General features: G+C 52.7%; 1 protein-coding gene across 1 annotated transcript; it reads left to right on the top strand.

Moving 5' to 3' along the window:
* Positions 1-7,801: 7,801 nt before the first annotated feature.
* On the top strand, positions 7,802-12,916 carry LOC120104101. Its single transcript, XM_039114633.1, has one exon. It carries the CDS (start codon positions 8,861-8,863, stop codon positions 12,914-12,916), a length of 4,056 nt encoding a protein of 1,351 aa, XP_038970561.1. The 5' UTR covers positions 7,802-8,860.
* The last annotated feature ends 7,312 nt before the right edge of the window (positions 12,917-20,228 follow it).

Below are 20,228 nucleotides of genomic sequence, written 5' to 3'. Positions count from 1 at the left end.
GGAGATGCTAGCCGTGGTCCATGCGGTCAAGATTTGGAGGCCATACTTGCTTGGGAGACGCTTCACCATCGTGACCGATCAACAAGCTCTTCGGCATCTCCTCACACAAAAGATTGTTACTCCGGATCAGCAAAAATTTCTGGTAAAACTTCTTGGCTTTGAATATGATATCATTTACCAACCAGGAAAAGAAAACAAAGTGGCGGATGCGTTGTCACGCAAAAGAAGGAAGTCCCGTCCTTGATGCCACCCTTGAGGACAAGGGTATTCTCCAAGGAGGGGGGGATGATGGAGACCTCAGCCCGCCGAGCCTCAATCCGGAGCAAATGGCCGAGCCCAACCATGGCCAAATCCAAGTAGTAGCCAACATTCACTGCTTGGAGGTATGCCCAAGCAGTGGACAGCAGCTGGCCCAACCCTGCGCAGGCCATGCACAGCGCCGGCGCAAGGTTCCGGGCCAACCACAGCAGCTGCGCGCGGCCAACCGCGCGCCCAGCCCGCAGCAGCCGCGCGCAGTGCCCTGCGCGCGCTCACAGCAGCGCGCAGACCACTGCGCGCCCATCCAGTCCACGCGCGGCCAACCGCGCGCACACCGGCCACAGCAGGCGCGCGGCCCTCCGCGCGCGTCCGCCCAGTAGCGCGCGCACCCGCGCGCGCCCGGCCAGCAGTGCGCTGTTGAGGACCCCCGCAAGCCACGCCGCAAGAGGAGCAACAGTCGCACACCAACTGAGGGCCAAAGTAGCCATGCCAACCAAAGAGGGCCATCGGACCACAAGGAGGCCAACGGGGGGTCAAGCCAAGGCCAACTACTTTGCTTGGAAAGCCTTGGCCAAGCACCTTCATACGGCCGAGCACACCCAACCTCGGCCAAGCCAAACATGTGCCCATGCATGCCCAAGCCATGGCCAAGCATGCCCAACCTTGGCCGAACCCGCCGCGCGCACCGCCCCGCCGAAGCCAAGCCACAGCCCAATCTTGCCATTGCTACAGTGCGGCGAGGTTCTTGGCCAAGAACCTCGCATGCTACAGTGCTACAGTGCCCTTGCCCAGGCCCCCGCGCGCCCAGGCCCGCGCCCAGCCCCGCCCGCGCGCCCAGGCCCGCGCCCAGCCACGCCCGCGCGCCTGCCCGCCCGTGCGCCCAGCCGGCCGACCGCCCGCGCCCCGCCCGCGCGCCAGTGTTGAGGACCCACGCAAGCAACACCAAGAAAAATCGTCATGCCAAGAGAGGACCATGTGCCAATCAAAGGCCAAAGTGGCCCCGCCAACCAAAGAGGGCCAAACCATGGCCAAAGTCTTGCGCTCGCCCGTGCATAACCATGTGCTAAGGGAGCCCCATGAACACCGCCATTGGGGCTTGCAACCAAGGAGGATCCAAGGCCTAGACAAGGCCAAAGGAGAGCATCGCCAAGGCCTTCAACCATGGGAAGAGACCGGCCACGACACGAGCATCCAAGCGGAGGATCGGCATCAGCAAGGCCAAGCCAAGGAGGTGCGCGAGACGGCCGAACCTTGCGCGCACCATGGACAGCAAGGCCAAGCCCCTTGGCACGCCAAACTGCTGGCCTGGCACGGTTCTGCCGTGCCAGCAGCAGGCCAGGCGCGCCCAGGGGCTGGCACAGGCCAGCCACGGCGCTGGGCGCACTCCCAGGCGCCCGCCCGCGCGCCCAGGCGCCCGCCCGCGCGCCCAGGCGCCCGCCAGCGCGCCCAGGCGCCCGCCCGCACGCGCCCAGGCGTCCAGGCGCCCGCCCGGCCGCGCGCCCGCGCGCCCGCCAGCTCGCCCGCGCCCGCGCGCCCGCCCGCGCGCCCGCGCCCGCGCCCGCCCGCGCGCCCGCGCGCGCGCGCGCCCACCTGCCGAGCGCCCAGCCCAGTCCCAGTCCGCCTGGGACTCCGCCAGCCGGGACGCGCGACCCGGCCAACCGGGACACGCGTCCCGTGCGCCCAGGCTGCGCGCCCCGTCCCAGTCCCTCCCGGACTGGGACTCTGCCAGCCCCAACCGGGACACGCGTCCCGGCCATCCGGGACACGCGTCCCGTGCGTCCGGTCCGCGGGATCCAAGCTGATCTGCCCCTCCATCATCTTCCATCCAAGGGCCAAGAGCAAGCCAAGGATCAGCCGAGAGAAGGCCCTTCTTGGGTGATTTTGAGCCATGGATCTCATGCCCATCAACGGTGGAAAAGCCTTGGATCCATGAGATGACAAGTTACTTAGTTTTGTCTAGGGTTTAGCCTTTAAATAAGCTTGTGAGGGGCCAATGTAGGGCATCCAATGATCAATGAGTTGAGTCTTGTTTTCTCTTGTGAGAGAGTCGGCCGTAAGGCTTGGGCTATTGGGGGGTTAGGCCTTCAATAGATTTCGGTCCTTAGATCTCTTGTTCTAGGACTTGGGCTAGTGGTTGATAAATCAATCTCCACTAGATTGGGCTAGGAAGGGATCTCTTCAATCTCTTTCTAGATTTCTTTTGCTTTCTTTATTATTGTTCTTCGTTGTTCAAGTTAGTGGAATATAAATCAAGTTTGCTTTCATTGATTGATCTCTTTTATTGAGTTATTCCACCGGCGTTACCTACAATCGGTCCACCATCAACGTACTTTGGAGGCGCACGCGAGGAGCGCAAGGAAAAAGAGGCTTGGTGAGGGGCTTTGGACCGTGAGCCCCCATCAATTTGGTGCTTTCATTGAGAGATATATTCTTCAAGGAGGTAACGTTCTCATCTACAGAAAATTTCAGATCTGATTGTTGGTGTTTGGGGAATAGATTTTTGGAGCATATTAGGATCTGGAGTGGTTTTAAAAATTCTGCAACCCCATATCCTTGATCTGAAATTCTGCAATACATATATCTTGATGATTGAGGATCCTGCAGAAATTTTCAGATCTGAATTGGAGTATTGGAAAATTGGAATTGGGTGTTAAACATAATTGATTCATTGCTGTTTAACTTTCTGAAACCCATATTGATTGGTCCGAGGGAGATTAAAATTTCTGCAGCCCATATATCTTAGTCTGAAGTTCATAAAAATTCTGCATCTTATATTGGGCTTGAACTTGTAGTCGATTGGGAGAATTAATTTTCTGTTTTTCATCCTTGTGAAACCCCTGTCGGAGGTTGATTGAGTGGTGTACACGTCAGGTGGGTTGGTTCATCCATTGGGTGACAACCGCAGGAGGATTGGGGACTGGTTCGAGAAGTTTCTGTGTTGCAGAAAAATTCTGCAACAAGGTGTTTGTCGGGTTTCTAAGAGAAGGGTTTTTCTGAAGCTTTAATTCTGATTTTTTGTGGAGAGTATCTGAGGTTATTAGTCACTGTCATAGGCCTCTTCGTGGGGTGATTTGAGTCTGCCTTGAAGGCGAAACTGGCTGCTGAAGTTTGTGGACTGCCGCAGAAATTTTCAGCAACCCAGAAATTTTTGTGCAGCAAGTTTTGGAGGTGGTTGAGTTCTGATTTTTGGGAGTTTGAGGGGCTGTTGTCTCAAGGTCTTAGAGTCCTAAAACAGAGGGTTAAAAGGAGATGGAGTCTCCCCATTATAACAACCAAGATAGGAGGTTGAAAGCCCTAGAAGATAGTTCAGCCAACCTAAACCGGGCATTGGAAAACTTGTCTAAAACAATGGCAGTGAACATGGATGAAATAAGGAGGGAAAGAAGGGAGAAGATGGAGAGATTAGAAAGGAGAATAGGTGGATGGGAAAGAGAGAAGGAACAAAGGAAAACTTATAGAGAAGTGCCTAGGTCGCATGCTCCATGGCGAAACCAAGTATGGTATGAGAGCGAGAGTGATGATGATGATGACCTTAGGCATAACATGAGGCGAAACATAGAAAAAAATATGAGGGGGAACATGAGCCAAAGAAGAAGTGTTGTAGAGAGGAAAAAAGGAGGAAGACTAGAAGGCCAAGGAGTTGTGGCAAAAAGATGGTATGCAGATGGTGAGACGGAGTCCGAAGAGGAGGCTTTCCATGCTCGAAGGCTTAAAGGCCAGAGAGAACACATGGATAGAAGGAGGAGGGGGCTGATTGGTGATGTCTATGATATGAGTACTACGGGGGATCGAAGGCTTCAAGTGAGGGGGCCAAAAGAACCTCGACTTAACTTTCCAAGGTCCAGCACCAATACCAAATTGACCGACGACCCTGAACTTGATTTCAAACTTAAGTCCAAAGCCAATCGTGCAGCCCCAAAGCCACAACAACTAGCTGCAACAACTAAGGAATCAGCAGCAACCTTGGAAGAAGATAACCAACAGCGGGTGACTGCGGAGAAACCCAATTCTGCATCGGCAATTCCTATAGCTGCAGAAATTCCAGCAACAACTGAAATTTCTGCAACCATTGCAGCAGCCCACCGAGCTAATGTCCCTCATCAAACTAAGGCTGTTGATCTTCAGATTGAGGAACTGCAGGAGGCCGAAGTCACCACCGGAAATCCTATTGGTGCAGCAGCAAGCAGCTGCAGGAAATCCAACAATGATCCAGAAATTTCTGCAACCGCAGAAATTCCAGCAGCTGCCCAAAATTCTGCAACCCCAATCCAAATCATGGTGTCTGAATTTTCTGAGGAAGATGAACAGCAAGAGAGGCTCGGGAGTGATCCTGATTCTCTACCAAAGAAATCTGCAGCAGCAGAAATTTCAGTGCCCGCTGAAAATTCTGCCACCCCAAGGTTCAACCAGGCAAAGTCAGATGCTAAGACACCAACTGCAGCAGCAAAGGAGGCCCAACTTCAGCGTTCCGAGGCCGCAACAATGGCCAAACACCTTGCGGCCCAGCATGATGTAGAGCTTGCCCCAGCAACTGAAGAAGTTTCAGCCACTCCTAAAATTTCTGTGACAGAAATTTCTGCAACTCCTACCGCAGCCAACCGCTCCAAGGTAACCTCCCAAACCAAGGCTGCTGAACAAACACTTGCAGAAATTCCAGCAAGCAAAGAAGAGGCCAAAAGTACGGCAGCAACTCCAAATGACGACAGCAGCAAATCAGCTCCTGTAGAGGGTATTCAAGAACTCCTATGCAGGAGCCACAACAAAGAACTTGATGCTGGAACCAACTGTAGCGAAGTGGGGGATACTAAAGCAATTTGCTGCAATAAACTAGGTGCTACAACTGAATTTGCAGCAACCAACCATGAAGGAACGGCCAAGCAAACCGAGCCAACTGCATCCACAAATTCAGATCTGCAGGTGGCCACAACAGAACCTATTGATGTGACACTAGGCAACTCCGAAGATGCAAATGGCCGCAACAACAAATCAGAGCCTCAAAAGACCGGCCAAGCTCTCTTGCCGGATGATTACAACAAAGAGAAGAATGCTGCAACAGAACTTGCAGCAGCAAGCTATGAAGCCAATCAACACGGGAGGACTATAGAAGATCATGTTGATACAACCCTTACCGACAACAAGTTGCAGATTTACTACCATGACCATAGAGGGCGGATCTTCTACAGTCGGTATGTTCATACGCATATGAGTCCTTACTTCAGCAGGAACATGACCGGGCACTTCCACAACATCAACGAATGCGGACAACCGAGATGGCTTCAAAGCATAGCAAAGCACTTCTCCTATTGGGGAAGATTGAAGATGTGGCAGATGCTATTCTATTGGAGCGACGTACCGAAGGCATCAACTACACAAGAAGACCACAACCGGGAATGGCTGACCTTCTACATGCGGTATGTCCATGTGCCTATAATTCCTAACTTCTACAGGGACATGTCTGGGCACTTCCACAATAGCCAAGTGGGCGGACATCCTAGGTGCCTTCACACTCGAGCAAAGCACTCTTCCTATGAGGAAGGGTTGAAGACTTGGAAGCAATTAATCGATTGGGGCAACAATGACATGAGGCTTGGGGAGGCCAAGATGTTGGAGACACTATACGGCCGAAAGCCTAAAGAAGAAGCTACACAAGAAGCCCATGAAGAAGGAGTTCGGCGACATTCAGAGCATATCCTTGGGGGCAAGGATATTTTTCAAGGGAAGGGGTTTGTTGAGGACCCATGCAAGCAACACCAAGAAAAATCGTCATGCCAAGAGAGGACCATGTGCCAATCAAAGGCCAAAGTGGCCCCGCCAACCAAAGAGGGCCAAACCATGGCCAAAGTCTTGCGCTCGCCCGTGCATAACCATGTGCTAAGGGAGCCCCATGAACACCGCCATTGGGGCTTGCAACCAAGGAGGATCCAAGGCCTAGACAAGGCCAAAGGAGAGCATCGCCAAGGCCTTCAACCATGGGAAGAGACCGGCCACGACACGAGCATCCAAGCGGAGGATCGGCATCAGCAAGGCCAAGCCAAGGAGGTGCGCGAGACGGCCGAACCTTGCGCGCACCATGGACAGCAAGGCCAAGCCCCTTGGCACGCCAAACTGCTGGCCTGGCACGGTTCTGCCGCGCCAGCAGCAGGCCAGGCGCGCCCAGGGGCTGGCACAGGCCAGCCACGGCGCTGGGCGCACGCCCAGGCGCCTGCCCGCGCGCCCAGGCGCCCGCCCGCACGCGCCCAGGCGTCCAGGCGCCCGCCCGGCCGCGCGCCCGCGCCCGCGCCCGCCCGCGCGCCCGCCCGCGCGCCCGCGCCCGCCCGCGCGCCCGCCCGCGCGCCCGCGCCCGCCAGCTCGCCCGCGCCCGCCCGCGTGCCCGCGCCCGCGCCCGCCGGCGCGCCCGCCCGCGCGCCCGCGCCCGCCGGCGCGCCCGCCCGCGCGCCCGCGCCCGCGCCCGCCCGCGCGCCCGCGCCCACGCGCCCGCCCGCGCGCCCGCGCGCGCACGCCCGCCCGCGCGCGCGCCCACCTGCCGAGCGCCCAGCCCAGTCCCAGTCCGCCTGGGACTCCGCCAGCCGGGACGCGCGACCAGGCCAACCGGGACACGCGTCCCGTGCGCCCAGGCTGCGCGCCCCGTCCCAGTCCCTCCCGGACTGGGACTCTGCCAGCCCCAACCGGGACACGCGTCCCGGCCATCCGGGACACGCGTCCCGTGCGTCCGGTCCGCGGGATCCAAGCTGATCTGCCCCTCCATCATCTTCCATCCAAGGGCCAAGAGCAAGCCAAGGATCAGCCGAGAGAAGGCCCTTCTTGGGTGATTTTGAGCCATGGATCTCATGCCCATCAACGGTGGAAAAGCCTTGGATCCATGAGATGACAAGTTACTTAGTTTTGTCTAGGGTTTAGCCTTTAAATAAGCTTGTGAGGGGCCAATGTAGGGCATCCAATGATCAATGAGTTGAGTCTTGTTTTCTCTTGTGAGAGAGTCGGCCGTAAGGCTTGGGCTATTGGAGGGTTAGGCCTTCAATAGATTTCGGTCCTTAGATCTCTTGTTCTAGGACTTGGGCTAGTGGTTGATAAATCAATCTCCACTAGATTGGGCTAGGAAGGGATCTCTTCAATCTCTTTCTAGATTTCTTTTGCTTTCTTTATTATTGTTCTTCGTTGTTCTTCGTTGTTCAAGTTAGTGGAATATAAATCAAGTTTGCTTTCATTGATTGATCTCTTTTATTGAGTTATTCCACCGGCGTTACCTACAATCGGTCCACCATCAACGTACTTTGGAGGCGCACGCGAGGAGCGCAAGGAAAAAGAGGCTTGGTGAGGGGCTTTGGACCGTGAGCCCCCATCAGCCAGCCAGCGCGCCCGCGCGCCCGCCCGCGCGCTCGCGCCCGCCCGCGCCCGCCCGCGCGCCCGTGCGCCTGCGCCCGCCCGTGCGCCAGCGCCCGCCCGCCTGCGCCCGACCGCGCCCGCCCGTGCGCCAGCGCCCACGCGCGCGCCCGTGTGCGCCCGCCCGCCTGGCGCGCGCCCAGTCCCAGTCCCGAGTTGGATCCATAGTGCCATGTTTTGTCTAGGGCTTAGGGTATAAAAAGAGATGTAAAGGGGCCATTGGAGGCCATCAAGAGTTCTTTTGAGAGTCATGGTTATGTCGGCCGGAAGGCTTGGGCGGCGTTTGTGCCGAGTTCGGTCTTAGATCTTGTGTTCTAGGACTTGGGCTAGTGGTAGATACATCAATCTCCACTAGATTGGGCTAGGAAGAGATCTCTTCAATCTCTTTCTAGATTTCTTTTGCTTTCTCTCTTATTGTTCTTCGTTCTTCAAGTTAGTGGAATACAAATCAAGTTTTCTTTCATTATTGATCTCTTTCATTGAGTTAATCCCCGGCGTTACCTACAATCGGTCCACCATCAAAGGATTTTGGAGGCGCACGCGAGGAGCGCAAGGAAAAGAGGCTTGGTGAGGGGCTTTGGACCGTGAGCCCCCATCAATTTGGTGCTTTCATTGAGAGATCCTCTCAAGGAGGTAACGCTTGAATCCCAATCTTCCAGATCTGAATTTTCGTTGCATATTCTGTTTGATCTAAAGTTAAAATTCAGATCATAGATTTTGGGGAAGTTCATAAAAATTCTGCATCCTATATTTGGCTTGAATTTGTATACGATTGGGGGATGTTTAATTTCTGTTTTTATTATTGTAAAACTCCTGTCGGAGGCTGATTGAGTGGTGTACACGTGAGGTGGGTTGGTTCATCCATTGGGTGACAACCGCAGGAGGATTGGGGGCTGGTTTGTGAAGTTCCTTTGTTGCAGAAAAATTCTGCAACTAGGTGCTTGCTTTGGGTGTTAAGAACAGGGTTCTGAAGCTTTGATTTTGAGTTTTGGTGGAGAGTTTCAGAGCTTATTATTCACTGTAATAGGCATCCCCACGTGTTGATTTGGTTCTGTTTTGAGGGAGATCTTGGCTGCTGAAGTTTGTGGACTGCCGCAGAAATTTTCTGCAGTCCAGAAATTTTCTGCAGCAAGTCTTTGGGGCTTGAGTGGGTTGGTTTTTGGGAGTTTGAGGGGCTATTGTCTCAAGGTTTTAGAGTCCTAAAACAGAGGGTTAACAGGAGATGGAGTCCCCCCATTATAGCAACCAAGATAGGAGGTTAGAAGCCCTTGAAGTTAGTTCAGCCAACCTTAACCGCGCATTGGAAACCTTGTCCAATACTATGGCTACAAATATGGCTGAAATAAGGAGAGAAAACAATGCCAACATGGAGAGGTTGGAAAGGAGGATGCTAGAGAGGGAACATAAGAGGGTACAAGAAGAAGTGCCTAGGTCGCATGCCGCACGGCAGGGCCGGGCAAGGTATGAGAGCGATGCCATTAGTGTTCAGGGTACACACCATGTAGATCATGACATTAGGCACCATGGGCGAATGGGAGGAAGGATTGAAGCCGAAGGCTTAGTGTTTGAGAGGTGGCTTGATGATGAGCGGGTTAGTAATGGCCATAACAATCATGATGAGGCCGATAGTGAACCCGAAGAACGCCCCTTCCATGCTCAAAGGCCTTATGGCCGGAGAGAACCCATGGCAAGGAGAGGAAGAAACATGCGGGGTAATGACTTTGGAGATGATGACTATAGGGGTCCACGGCCTAGAGGAGAAGGGCTTAGGAAACCCAAAATTGACTTCCCAAAGTTTGGTGGAGGAGACCCGTATGAGTGGCTTGACAAGGCGGATCAGTACTTTGACGTTTATGACATCCCACGGGCTGATCGGGTGACCCTAGCCAGTTTTCACTTAGAGGGTAGGGCTAGCCGATGGTGGAGGTGGATCCGGGCCTTGTATGAGAAAGAAGGGAGAAGGTTGGGGTGGACGGCCTTTATGGATGAATTCATGAAACAATGGGGACCATCCCCCGTTGTCAATCATCATGGTCAACTTGCAAAACTTAAACAAGAAGGCAAAGTCCAGACCTACATCGATGAGTTCCGGCAATTACAAACTATGGTCAGCGGATGGTCCGACGAAGCCTTGCTTGGTACCTTCATCGACGGCCTCAAACCATGGCTAGCCAAGGAGATCAAACTCAAACAACCAACACGGCTACAAGAGGCAATGCGCATGGCGGAGATCCTAGACCAAAGCTACAACCCGGAACGACGTCCAACCAAGGATGGTGCCATCAGCAAGTTCACCAAACCACAACCATCCAAGGTAAATTTCAGATCCAAAGAGATAACTTCAACAGGTTCCAAAAATCAGCAAAGGGAGGTAAAGAAGTTGTCACGTGATGAGCTGCAAGACTACATAAAAAAGGGTCTATGTTTCAAGTGCGGTGAAAAGTGGAGCCGGGAGCATCGTTGTAAGACCGGCCAAGTCTATGTCCTTGATGCAAGCAGCGACGAAGAGCCCGCTGCATCTGAAAATTCAGATAGCAGCAGCGAGGAGGAAGATCACCCCGAAGAGACCGAACCATGTGCAGAAAATCAGCAAGCCGAATTGTCACTCAATGCACTTTGCGGCGCACCAAAACCCTCGACAATGAGGCTCATGGCTTGGATCGGCAAGCATGAAGTCTCCTTGTTAGTGGACAGCGGCTCTTCTCACAATTTCATCAACTCAGCAATCGTACGCAAGGTTGGACTCAAAGGTACATCGGTTTTACCGTTTGACGTAAAAATTGCTAGTGGTGAAAAATTGCTATGTGCTGAAATTGTTAATAATGTAAGGATGAATGTACAAGGGGTGAGAGTTAAAGCCGATCTACATGTACTTCAATTAGTCGGCTTAGACATTGTATTGGGAAATGCATGGTTACGCAGTCTAGGCCGGGTGGTGACCGACTTCGACGCAATGACCATGGAGTTTAAACTTGGTGGCCGAAAGAGGACATGGACGGCCTTGAGCAGCAAGGAAGTACGGCCTTGCGAGGCCAACATGATAGAAAAACTTTGCAAAGGAGGGGCTAGCTGCTTTGCCGTTGTTATGGCTAGCCCGAACCAAGAAGGTCCTCTCCAAGATGATGCAGAAATTCAGCAGCAGCAGCAAGCACTTGAGGGGCTGCCACCACCAATCCGGAGGGTGTTAGAGGCTCATCAAAGTGTCCTCCAGAAGCCTACTTCCCTCCCGCCACAACGAGACTTTGATCATCCAATTCGGATGAAAGATGAGGCTGCCGCAGTCAATGTTCCACCATACAGGTACGCACACTTTCAAAAGGGAGAAATTGAGCGTCAAGTTGATGAAATGCTTAGCCAGGGGCTGATCCGACATAGCTCGAGTCCCTTCTCCTCACCCGTCCTATTGGTGAGAAAAAAGGATGGCTCATGGAGGTTCTGCACCGACTACCGAGCTCTTAATGAAGCAACCATCAAAGACCGTTTTCCGATCCCTACGGTGGATGAGATGCTCGATGAATTGCATGGTGCCAAGTTCTTCACCAAATTGGACTTACGAGCCGGCTACCATCAAATCAGAATGAAAGAGGAGGATGTGCACAAGACGGCCTTCAGGACACATTCCGGCCACTACGAGTACTTGGTGATGCCATTCGGTCTATGCAATGCGCTATCAACATTCCAAGCGGCCATGAACGAAATTTTCAGACCCCACTTGCGAAGGTTTGTCTTAGTATTTTTTGATGACATCTTGATATATTCCAGATCCATGGACGAGCACCTTGAGCACTTGGAGATTGTTCTACGCACCTTGGAGGAGCACCACTTTCACATCAAACCTTCAAAGTGTGCATTCGCACAAGCGGAGCTCGAGTACTTGGGCCACATAATTTCAGCCGAAGGAGTTCGTGTGGATCAGCGAAAAATTCAGGCCATGCTCGATTGGCCATGGCCGAAGGATATCACAGCCCTAAGAGGATTTTTGGGGCTAACAGGCTACTACCGACGATTCGTAAAGGATTATGGGCTGATTGCAAAGCCACTAACCACTATGCTGAAAAAAGGAGGTTTCTTGTGGACCATTCAAGCACGCAAGGCATTTGAAGACCTCAAGGAAGCTATGACACAAACACCAGTACTTGCCTTGCCTGACTTTTCCAAACCGTTCGAGGTCTACACCGACGCTAGTGGCGAAGGTATAGGTGCTGTTTTGGTGCAGGAACGACGACCCTTGGCCTTTATTTCCAAAGCATTAGGGCCAAGAAAGAAGGCTTGGAGCACCTACGCAAGAGAATTGTTGGCGGTTGTACATGCGGTGAAGATTTGGAGGCCATACCTTCTCGGCCGGCGCTTCACCATCATCACAGACCAGCAAGCCCTCCGCCATCTACTTCAACAGAAGATAGTGACTCCCGAGCAGCAAAAATTTCTTGTCAAATTGCTGGGATTCGAGTACGACATCATCTATCAACCCGGCAAAGAAAACAAAGTGGCTGACGCGTTGTCGCGAAGGGAGAACGACCAGATGTTGTGGGTGGCTGAAGACATGGATGAGCCGCAGAATTTTGCAGCAATCAGCGGCGTTGATTGGAGGATTTGGGACCGAGTTCGTGAGGCATCAAAGCTTGACGCCCGCGCACAAGAAATCCAAGAGAAACTTGATGCAGCGGCTACGGGTGTTGCAGAATTTAAGGTGCGTGATGGTCTGATTTTTTACAAGGGAAATATCTATGTCCCCGACGTCCCCGACTTGAGAAGAAACATCTTAGACCACTTCCACAACAGCAAGGAAGGTGGCCATTCAGGTTGGCTTCGCACCTATCTTCGTGTGAAGCACTTTTTCTATTGGGAAGGGTTGAAGCGCGACGTCAAAACCTTGGTGGCCGAGTGCGAGACATGCCAGAAGACCAAATATGATCCACGGGCACCCACCGGACTGCTGCAACCACTTCCCATCCCGAACATGATATGGGAGGATCTGACCATGGACTTCATCGAGGGTCTACCAGCAAGCAAAGGCTACGAAGTGATCCTAGTGGTGGTTGATCGGCTAAGTAAGTATGCACACTTCATACCTCTTAAACATCCTTACACAGCCAAGTCAGTTGCACATGCATTCGTGGAGACCATTGTTCGACTCCATGGAGTACCAAGGAGCATCGTCACCGACCGAGATCGAGTCTTCATGAGTACTTTCTGGAAGGAGCTGTTCACCTTGCAAGGAAGCAAACGAAAGCCAGTTCCTCTTACCACCCGCAGACGGACGGACAAACAGAGATAGTCAACAGGACCTTGGGGCAATACTTACGCTGCTTCTGCCATGAGCAACAATCACGATGGGAAGCTTTCATACCCTGGGCTGAATTCTGGTATAATACTTCCTACCACTCATCCATTAAATTGAGTCCTTTTGAACTTGTGTATGGGAGGCCCCCTCCACTACTGACTACATATGAGAGAGGCACGGCCCGAAGTGAGGAAGTTGAACAAGAATTAATGACAAGAGACGAAGTCCTAGCAAATGCAAAAAGAGAGCTTCAGAAGGCACAAGAAAGAATGAAGAGGTACTATGACCAAGGACGCCGAGAAGTTGTCTTCAACCCTGGCCAGTATGTCTACTTAAAGCTGAAGCCCTACCAACAGAAATCATTAAAAGACAAGTTCAGCCGCAAGCTATCTCAAAAATTTTACGGACCGTTCAGAATCATAGAACGCATCGGAGAGGTTGCCTACCGACTGGAGTTACCCGCCTCATCTCATCTGCATCCAGTCTTCCATGTATCGTTGCTCAAAGAGAAGGTTGGTGACCCGACATTAGTTGCACCGGACCTTCCCACATTCAACGAAGAGGGTCGACTACTTCTACAACCAGTTGAAGCTCTCAAGTACCGCATATGGAGACGAGGCCGAGAACGACGCAAAATCTGGCAAGTCTTGATTCAGTGGGGAGGCTTGCCCAAGGAAGATGCTACGTGGGAGGACTATGACGAGGTCTCTCAGAGGTACCCTAACTTCATCCTTGAGGGCAAGGATGTTCTTCAAGGGAGGAGGAATGTTGAGGACCCCCGCAAGCCACGCCGCAAGAGGAGCAACAGTCGCACACCAACTGAGGGCCAAAGTAGCCATGCCAACCAAAGAGGGCCATCGGACCACAAGGAGGCCAACGGGGGGTCAAGCCAAGGCCAACTACTTTGCTTGGAAAGCCTTGGCCAAGCACCTTCATACGGCCGAGCACACCCAACCTCGGCCAAGCCAAACATGTGCCCATGCATGCCCAAGCCATGGCCAAGCATGCCCAACCTTGGCCGAACCCGCCGCGCGCACCGCCCCGCCGAAGCCAAGCCACAGCCCAATCCTGCCATTGCTACAGTGCGGCGAGGTTCTTGGCCAAGAACCTCGCATGCTACAGTGCTACAGTGCCCTTGCCCAGGCCCCCGCGCGCCCAGGCCCGCGCCCAGCCCCGCCCGCGCGCCCAGCCACGCCCGCGCGCCTGCCCGCCCGCCCGTGCGCCCAGCCGGCCGACCGCCCGCGCCCCGCCCGCGCGCCAGCCCGCGCGCTCGCGCCCGCCCGCGCCCGCCCGCGCCCGCCCGCGCGCCAGCCCGCGCCCGCCCGCGCGCCCGCGCCCGCCGCGCGCCCGTGCGCCTGCGCCCGCCCGTGCGCCAGCGCCCGCCCGCCTGCGCCCGACCGCGCCCGCCCGTGCGCCAGCGCCCACGCGCGCGCCCGTGTGCGCCCGCCCGCCTGGCGCGCGCCCAGTCCCAGTCCCGCCCGGACTGGGACACGCCCAGCCGGGACGCGCGACCCGGTCAACCGGGACTCGCGTCCCGTGCGTCCGGTCCGCGGAACCCAAGTGAATCCACCCTCCATCCCTCTCCATCCAAGGGCCAAGAAGCAAGCCGAAGTTCAGCCGTGGGAGGGCCCTTCTTGGGTGATCTTTAGCCATCCATATCATGCCAATCAACGGAGGAGAAGCCTTGGATCCATAGTGCCATGTTTTGTCTAGGGCTTAGGGTATAAAAAGAGATGTAAAGGGGCCATTGGAGGCCATCAAGAGTTCTTTTGAGAGTCATGGTTATGTCGGCCGGAAGGCTTGGGCGGCGTTTGTGCCGAGTTCGGTCTTAGATCTTGTGTTCTAGGACTTGGGCTAGTGGTAGATCCATCAATCTCCACTAGATTGGGCTAGGAAGAGATCTCTTCAATCTCTTTCTAGATTTCTTTTGCTTTCTTTCTTATTGTTCTTCGTTCTTCAAGTTAGTGGAATACAAATCAAGTTTTCTTTCATTATTGATCTCTTTCATTGAGTTAATCCCCGGCGTTACCTACAATCGGTCCACCATCAAAGGATTTTGGAGGCGCACGCGAGGAGCGCAAGGAAAAGAGGCTTGGTGAGGGGCTTTGGACCGTGAGCCCCCATCATGCGCGCCCCTGCGCGCGCCCGACCTTCAGTCGGGCCGGCCAACGCCCCAGCGCCAGGCCGACCCGAACCTCGCCATGACAGGATCCAGGCGAGGTTCTGGCACCAGAACCTCGCCTCCACCAAAGTGGCCCGGTGCACTGCCAGGACACCAGCCCACGCCGCGCCAGCATCCAGCACACGCGCAGCACCTAGCTGCATGCATGCCACTGAAGGGCATGGTCATGGGTGATGTCCAGGGGCACCAGCCCGTGCGCGCGCACCTAGGCACACGCGCACAAGAGAAGAAGACCCAAGCGCGACAAGTCCAAAGTCCAGCCAGCCGACCAAGTGGCCGAGCTCAATCCAAACCAGCGGGTCAAGGGAGGCAGCCAAGCTCCAGCCCGCGCACATTGCGCCCAAGTCCGCCAAGTGTGGGCCAAGCCGGCACACAACAATTGGCACATGTGCGCCCAACAAATAAAGCAAGAATCTGGCCGAAGTCCAAGTGGCGCCCGACCGAGCACTGCAGCCATCAAGACAAGTGCGCCCGGCCTAAAACAGCAGGCCAAGACACATGGCAGCGCAGCCAACCAAAGCGCCCAGCATTGCGCCCAGCTAGAACCGGAAGGAACACATGGCAGCGCGCCCAGCAGAAGCGCCCCACCAGGCGCGCAGCGCGCCCAGCAGAAGCGCCCCACCAGGCGCGCGGCCAGTTGGCAGCAGCCCCAGCAGCGGCGCCTAAGCATCCGCCCGGCCAAATCCCATGTGCGCCAAGGCAAAACCAAAGGGGAAGCCAGCAGGCTTTCCCATAGAGATTGGGCGAGCAGAATCATGGGCGGCCTAGATGCAGCAGGCTGCCAAACCGAAGGCCAGCAGAATGCCATGTCAAGGATCCGCGTGAAGGGGCAACAAGCACAAGGCACAACTTCAGCCCGACAGCAAGCCAAGCATTCAAGCCACAGCGGACACATGGCAACCGGCGCAAGCATCAACATGAAGACCTTCCTTAGAAGGTTGGAATTCAAATTCAAACCGAAGCCGGCCAAGCACCTCATGAAGCACATGGCCGAATGCATTTGAATTCAAATTCAAATGAATTTGGCCAAAGAAGACAACTCTTTGAATTTCGAAGGCATTCCGCCAATAAGGCATTAGGCCTATAAGTAGAGGCCATTAGGGCCGACCATGGATCTTATCTTATCATATCATATCATTTGACATTTGAGTCTTGTAAAGGGTTTCATCCCTTAGGTCCCTTAGGGGTCATTCGGCCGAAAGGCTTGGGCTAAGAAGGAGAACATCACTCCCCTTAGATAGTTCTTAGGATAGGCAAGGACACTTCCCGTCCCTTGGCCAACCATTCCTTGTAATCCGTTGTCCTCTTGGAATTGAATCTCAGTTTCTTCCCCACATCATTGATTCATCTCCCTTGCCGTATCCCTTGTGTGGACTAGCATTGGTAAGGGCCAAAGACAACAAGAAGAGCGGCGTTACCCACAAGTCGGTCCCAAGGCACAAGCCAACCGAGCAACTACATCATTTGGGCGATTGGGCCGGGGATCGGGACCGCAAGTCCCCGGGTACCCAACATCGCCTCCCCAGCCGCCGAAGGAGGCGCCGTCGCCGGGGGAACCAGCGGCAGGCCGCTCCTCACCATTCTCGGAGTTACCCCCTCTCCCTCATCGCCGGCCAGGGACAACCGTGCGAGAGCTGTCCCAGAGGGAGGAGGGGTTTGGGCCCTCGTGCCGCAGCGGTCACCGCGCCACCTCCGCCTTCCCTCCACCGAAGAGGAAGAAGATGAGGATGCCTCGGGTTTCTGGCGGCCCGACCCATCCTTCTTCAGCCCAGATCCTACGTGTGCCCTGGGTGGGCTTCTAGCCCTCTTCCACAGGCACAGGCCCAAAGCTAGCTCCGCCCTCGACCTTCCCAACTGGCCTTCACTCCAATTGCTCCTGAAGCTCCCGAGTCGCCGACTGAGCCGCTCCTCCCTGGCGATCTCCTTCGGGAGAGCTTGGACGGCTTCTGCCAGTCCTCCAGATCCGCTAGCGGAGATTCAGGTTAGTTCTGCCTTCCCCCATATGCACTTCCAGGGGAGTTCTTACTTTTCTCACAAGACCAAAAAAACAAAACAACGCAACCTATCTTTTGGTAGGATTATTTTTTATTTTTCTCTCTCCTATTTCTCTTGAGTGCCCTAAAGCATCGGAGACTCGCCATGTTCTACCTACACCATTGCTGCTGCCGCCAGTACAACGCAGCTCTAAAAATGTGTGCCTCGTCTTCACCCTCTCCCTCCTCCATTTGCCCATTCCCTTCCCAATCCTTGGTTGGCGTCTATCCAATTGCCGCACCATCCCATTTACGCAGTTATCATTGACTCATTAGTTGGCGTTTGGCTGGGTTAGGCCTGGCCTCTCTAATCTTAGCCATAAACATCAAGCAGGGTCCAGCCCAGATCTGTGGTACGCCTTGGCCCACAATAGAGACTTGTTGAGAACAAAGCTGTGCACAACTGCATTCCAGTTGGGGCTTTCTTACCTTGTGCCGCCGCCGTTCCTTCCCCTTCCTCTTCAAATCGCATCGCGTTGGTGGGTCATCTTGGGGCTCCATCCTGCATCTTTTCCTTCATTCTCTTTCTCATTTTCTCTCTATCGGCTCAGGTGCCTTATGGCGGTTGTCGTCCGCGCACTGCAGGGTTCTTTTAACAAACACATAACAGGCTCGCCCCGTTGTTTCTTTTCGGAAATCTAGCCAAATATTCAGTTGTTGGACGAAAACCTTAAATCAATAAATAGTTTTGAATTCTTTATGTTTCTTTTCCTTCCTCTTCGTCATTTTTTTCTCTCTTTTTCGTTCATGTTGCCGTGGTTAAGAAAACTATCCTCTAGCAGCGCTGAGGAGAGTCGGGGTCAAGGGAGTGGAGATAAGGAAGCCGGAGCAGCTGAATAACGTGGACGCCCTCATCATCCCTGGCGGCGAGAGCACCACCATGGCCAAGCTCACCGATTGCCACAACCTCATCTGTGGCTTTTTATCCCTTGCGATCTCCCTAGTTTCAATAAACCTCTTTCAGCAAAAAGGAAAACAAGAAAATTTGTCTGCTTTTTCCCCCCTTAATCCCTCTTTGCTTGTTTTGAGGAGGTTACTGGTCGGTTATTGTTTAAATGCCTTTATGCATATGTTTCTTTAATCTAGCGCACTTTTTCATTTTGTCTTCTCCTTCTAAATTCTTTTCCATGCTTGAAACTAATGTGCAAACAAGAAACATGCTGCTTTTGTTGATATATGCCTCCGTTTTACTCACAGGCTCCCCTTTATCAATCTGTTCTTGTATTTTCTCTTTTTCTTTTTCTTTTTCTGCAGCGTGGCAATGCAACATCTCATCACATATGTTATAGACATGAAACTTGACCTTTCTATTCTCTTCTAGAGACAAGTAGTTCCAGTTCACATCATCCATTAGAAACGTGATGTGTTGGAAGTTGATATGCAAGTGGGAAGCAGTTTCTTTGTTATCATTTCCATTGCAGTCATCTCTGTTTCATTCTTCATCTACATGTGTGCCTTGGCATATGTAGTGATGTTTTAACCTTTTAGTCTCTGCTTTCCTCTTAACCTCCTGTCTATTGAAATGCTATTGTTGGCGAGCATCCCAATCACATAATGTATTAGGGAAGTACCATGAGCAAACAACTGTATTAGAAATTGTTACTCGCACATTATATTGACTTTTGTAGTTTCAATTTTCTGAATATGCGCCTGGAAAGTGATGTCTCTACGGAGTCCTCCAATTAACCATTATGTTTCCATGTTGATCTTTCTAACTAGTTGAGGTACCCTTGTTGTGTTAGTATTGCTGGATTCTCCTGAATGAACTAATGGGGAATCAAAAAGAGGCCCAATATCCGAAATGCCAATGTTTTAAAAATCCTTTAGATCTTATATTCTTTACTACCTCTAAACCCACTTGACTACTCCAAAGAAAAAAATGGAAGAACATATATAGGAAACACAGCTAAAATAACTTCGATACATATGGGCTTAAAGTTCAGATAAATTAATTTTGTGTTTATTTTGGTCAAACTAATATGATTTATAACCATGGTTGGCTGAATCGACCAGCATCGGTACGGTACGGCTATTGAAATCGTTTCCGACCCATACGATACGACTATTGAAATCGATTTCGACCCAATCTGGTCGGAACCGATCGGGTCATGGCCTGTACTGGTGCGAACCGGCTCGGTTCCCACCGGTACATATCCATACTGGAGCGAACCGCTCGGTTCGCACCGGTATATACCCGTACCGATGCGAACCGAGCCGGTTTGCACTGGTACGGGGTGTTCTTCACGAAAGACAGTGCATGGTTAAAACCACGCACTAAGTGCCACGCGTTGTGACACTTTTAGTACGGTACCGATTCGGCTCGGTACAGTACTGTACGGTACCAATTCGGCTCGGTACAGTACTGTACGGTACCGATTCGGCGGTACGGCAAACCATACTCATAGCTATTGCTATCTTGCAAGAAGGATGTTGACACTTATATTTCACTAATAAAAACTCAGATTAAGCATATTCATGTGCACAATATATCCTCAAACAACACACATTCATGTATGCATTTACGAAGATGTGGTTGCACAAAGACATAGGGGCACGCAGACACACATCTTAGATTCTTTATTGTATCGTGTCCTCAGCCCCGTCCTTGGGGGTCAAGGCAGCTGTCTTTTAAAACATTATATGCATGCATGTCTATATGCCTATAATTGTGTTGTAAATCCTGCCTTTTAGAATCTGGACAAAGTCATTCTATACTAGTGTTGGACACTGACCTTACCATCATCCAAAACTATGTCATTTGTACACAAGCTTCCCAAAAGCTTGTTCAGATATGTTAACAAAAAAAATTATTAATTATATTCTTGTCCCTTTGGCTTGGTCAATTCAATGGGCTGTTTTCTTCTCTTCCTTTCTGCTTGTAGAGTTGCTTCCTTAATGCCATCTTATTTCTCATATGTGGGTGTTTGTAAGACGCTTATGGTGCTGAAGTTTGTTTTCCTTTAATTTGGTGAAGAAAATGGTTTAACTTTTGAGATATCAATTTATTCGAATTGCAGTTCCCTGCAATGCGGGAGTTTGTAAGCACCGGAAAGCCTGTGTGGGGGACTTGTGCTAGACTTATTTTGTTGGC

This window comes from Phoenix dactylifera, chromosome 16 (genome assembly GCF_009389715.1).
Source record: "Phoenix dactylifera cultivar Barhee BC4 chromosome 16, palm_55x_up_171113_PBpolish2nd_filt_p, whole genome shotgun sequence".
In the NCBI taxonomy this organism is placed as follows: domain Eukaryota; kingdom Viridiplantae; phylum Streptophyta; class Magnoliopsida; order Arecales; family Arecaceae; genus Phoenix; species Phoenix dactylifera.
Note: the sequence above shows the minus strand (reverse complement) of the source record. Positions and strands in the feature narration are given on the sequence as shown.

What these genes read in the sequence shown, in the direction of transcription:
- LOC120104101 (XM_039114633.1), top strand. Translation starts at nt 8,861, where the DNA reads ATGGAGTCCCCCCATTATAGCAACCAAGATAGGAGGTTAGAAGCCCTT.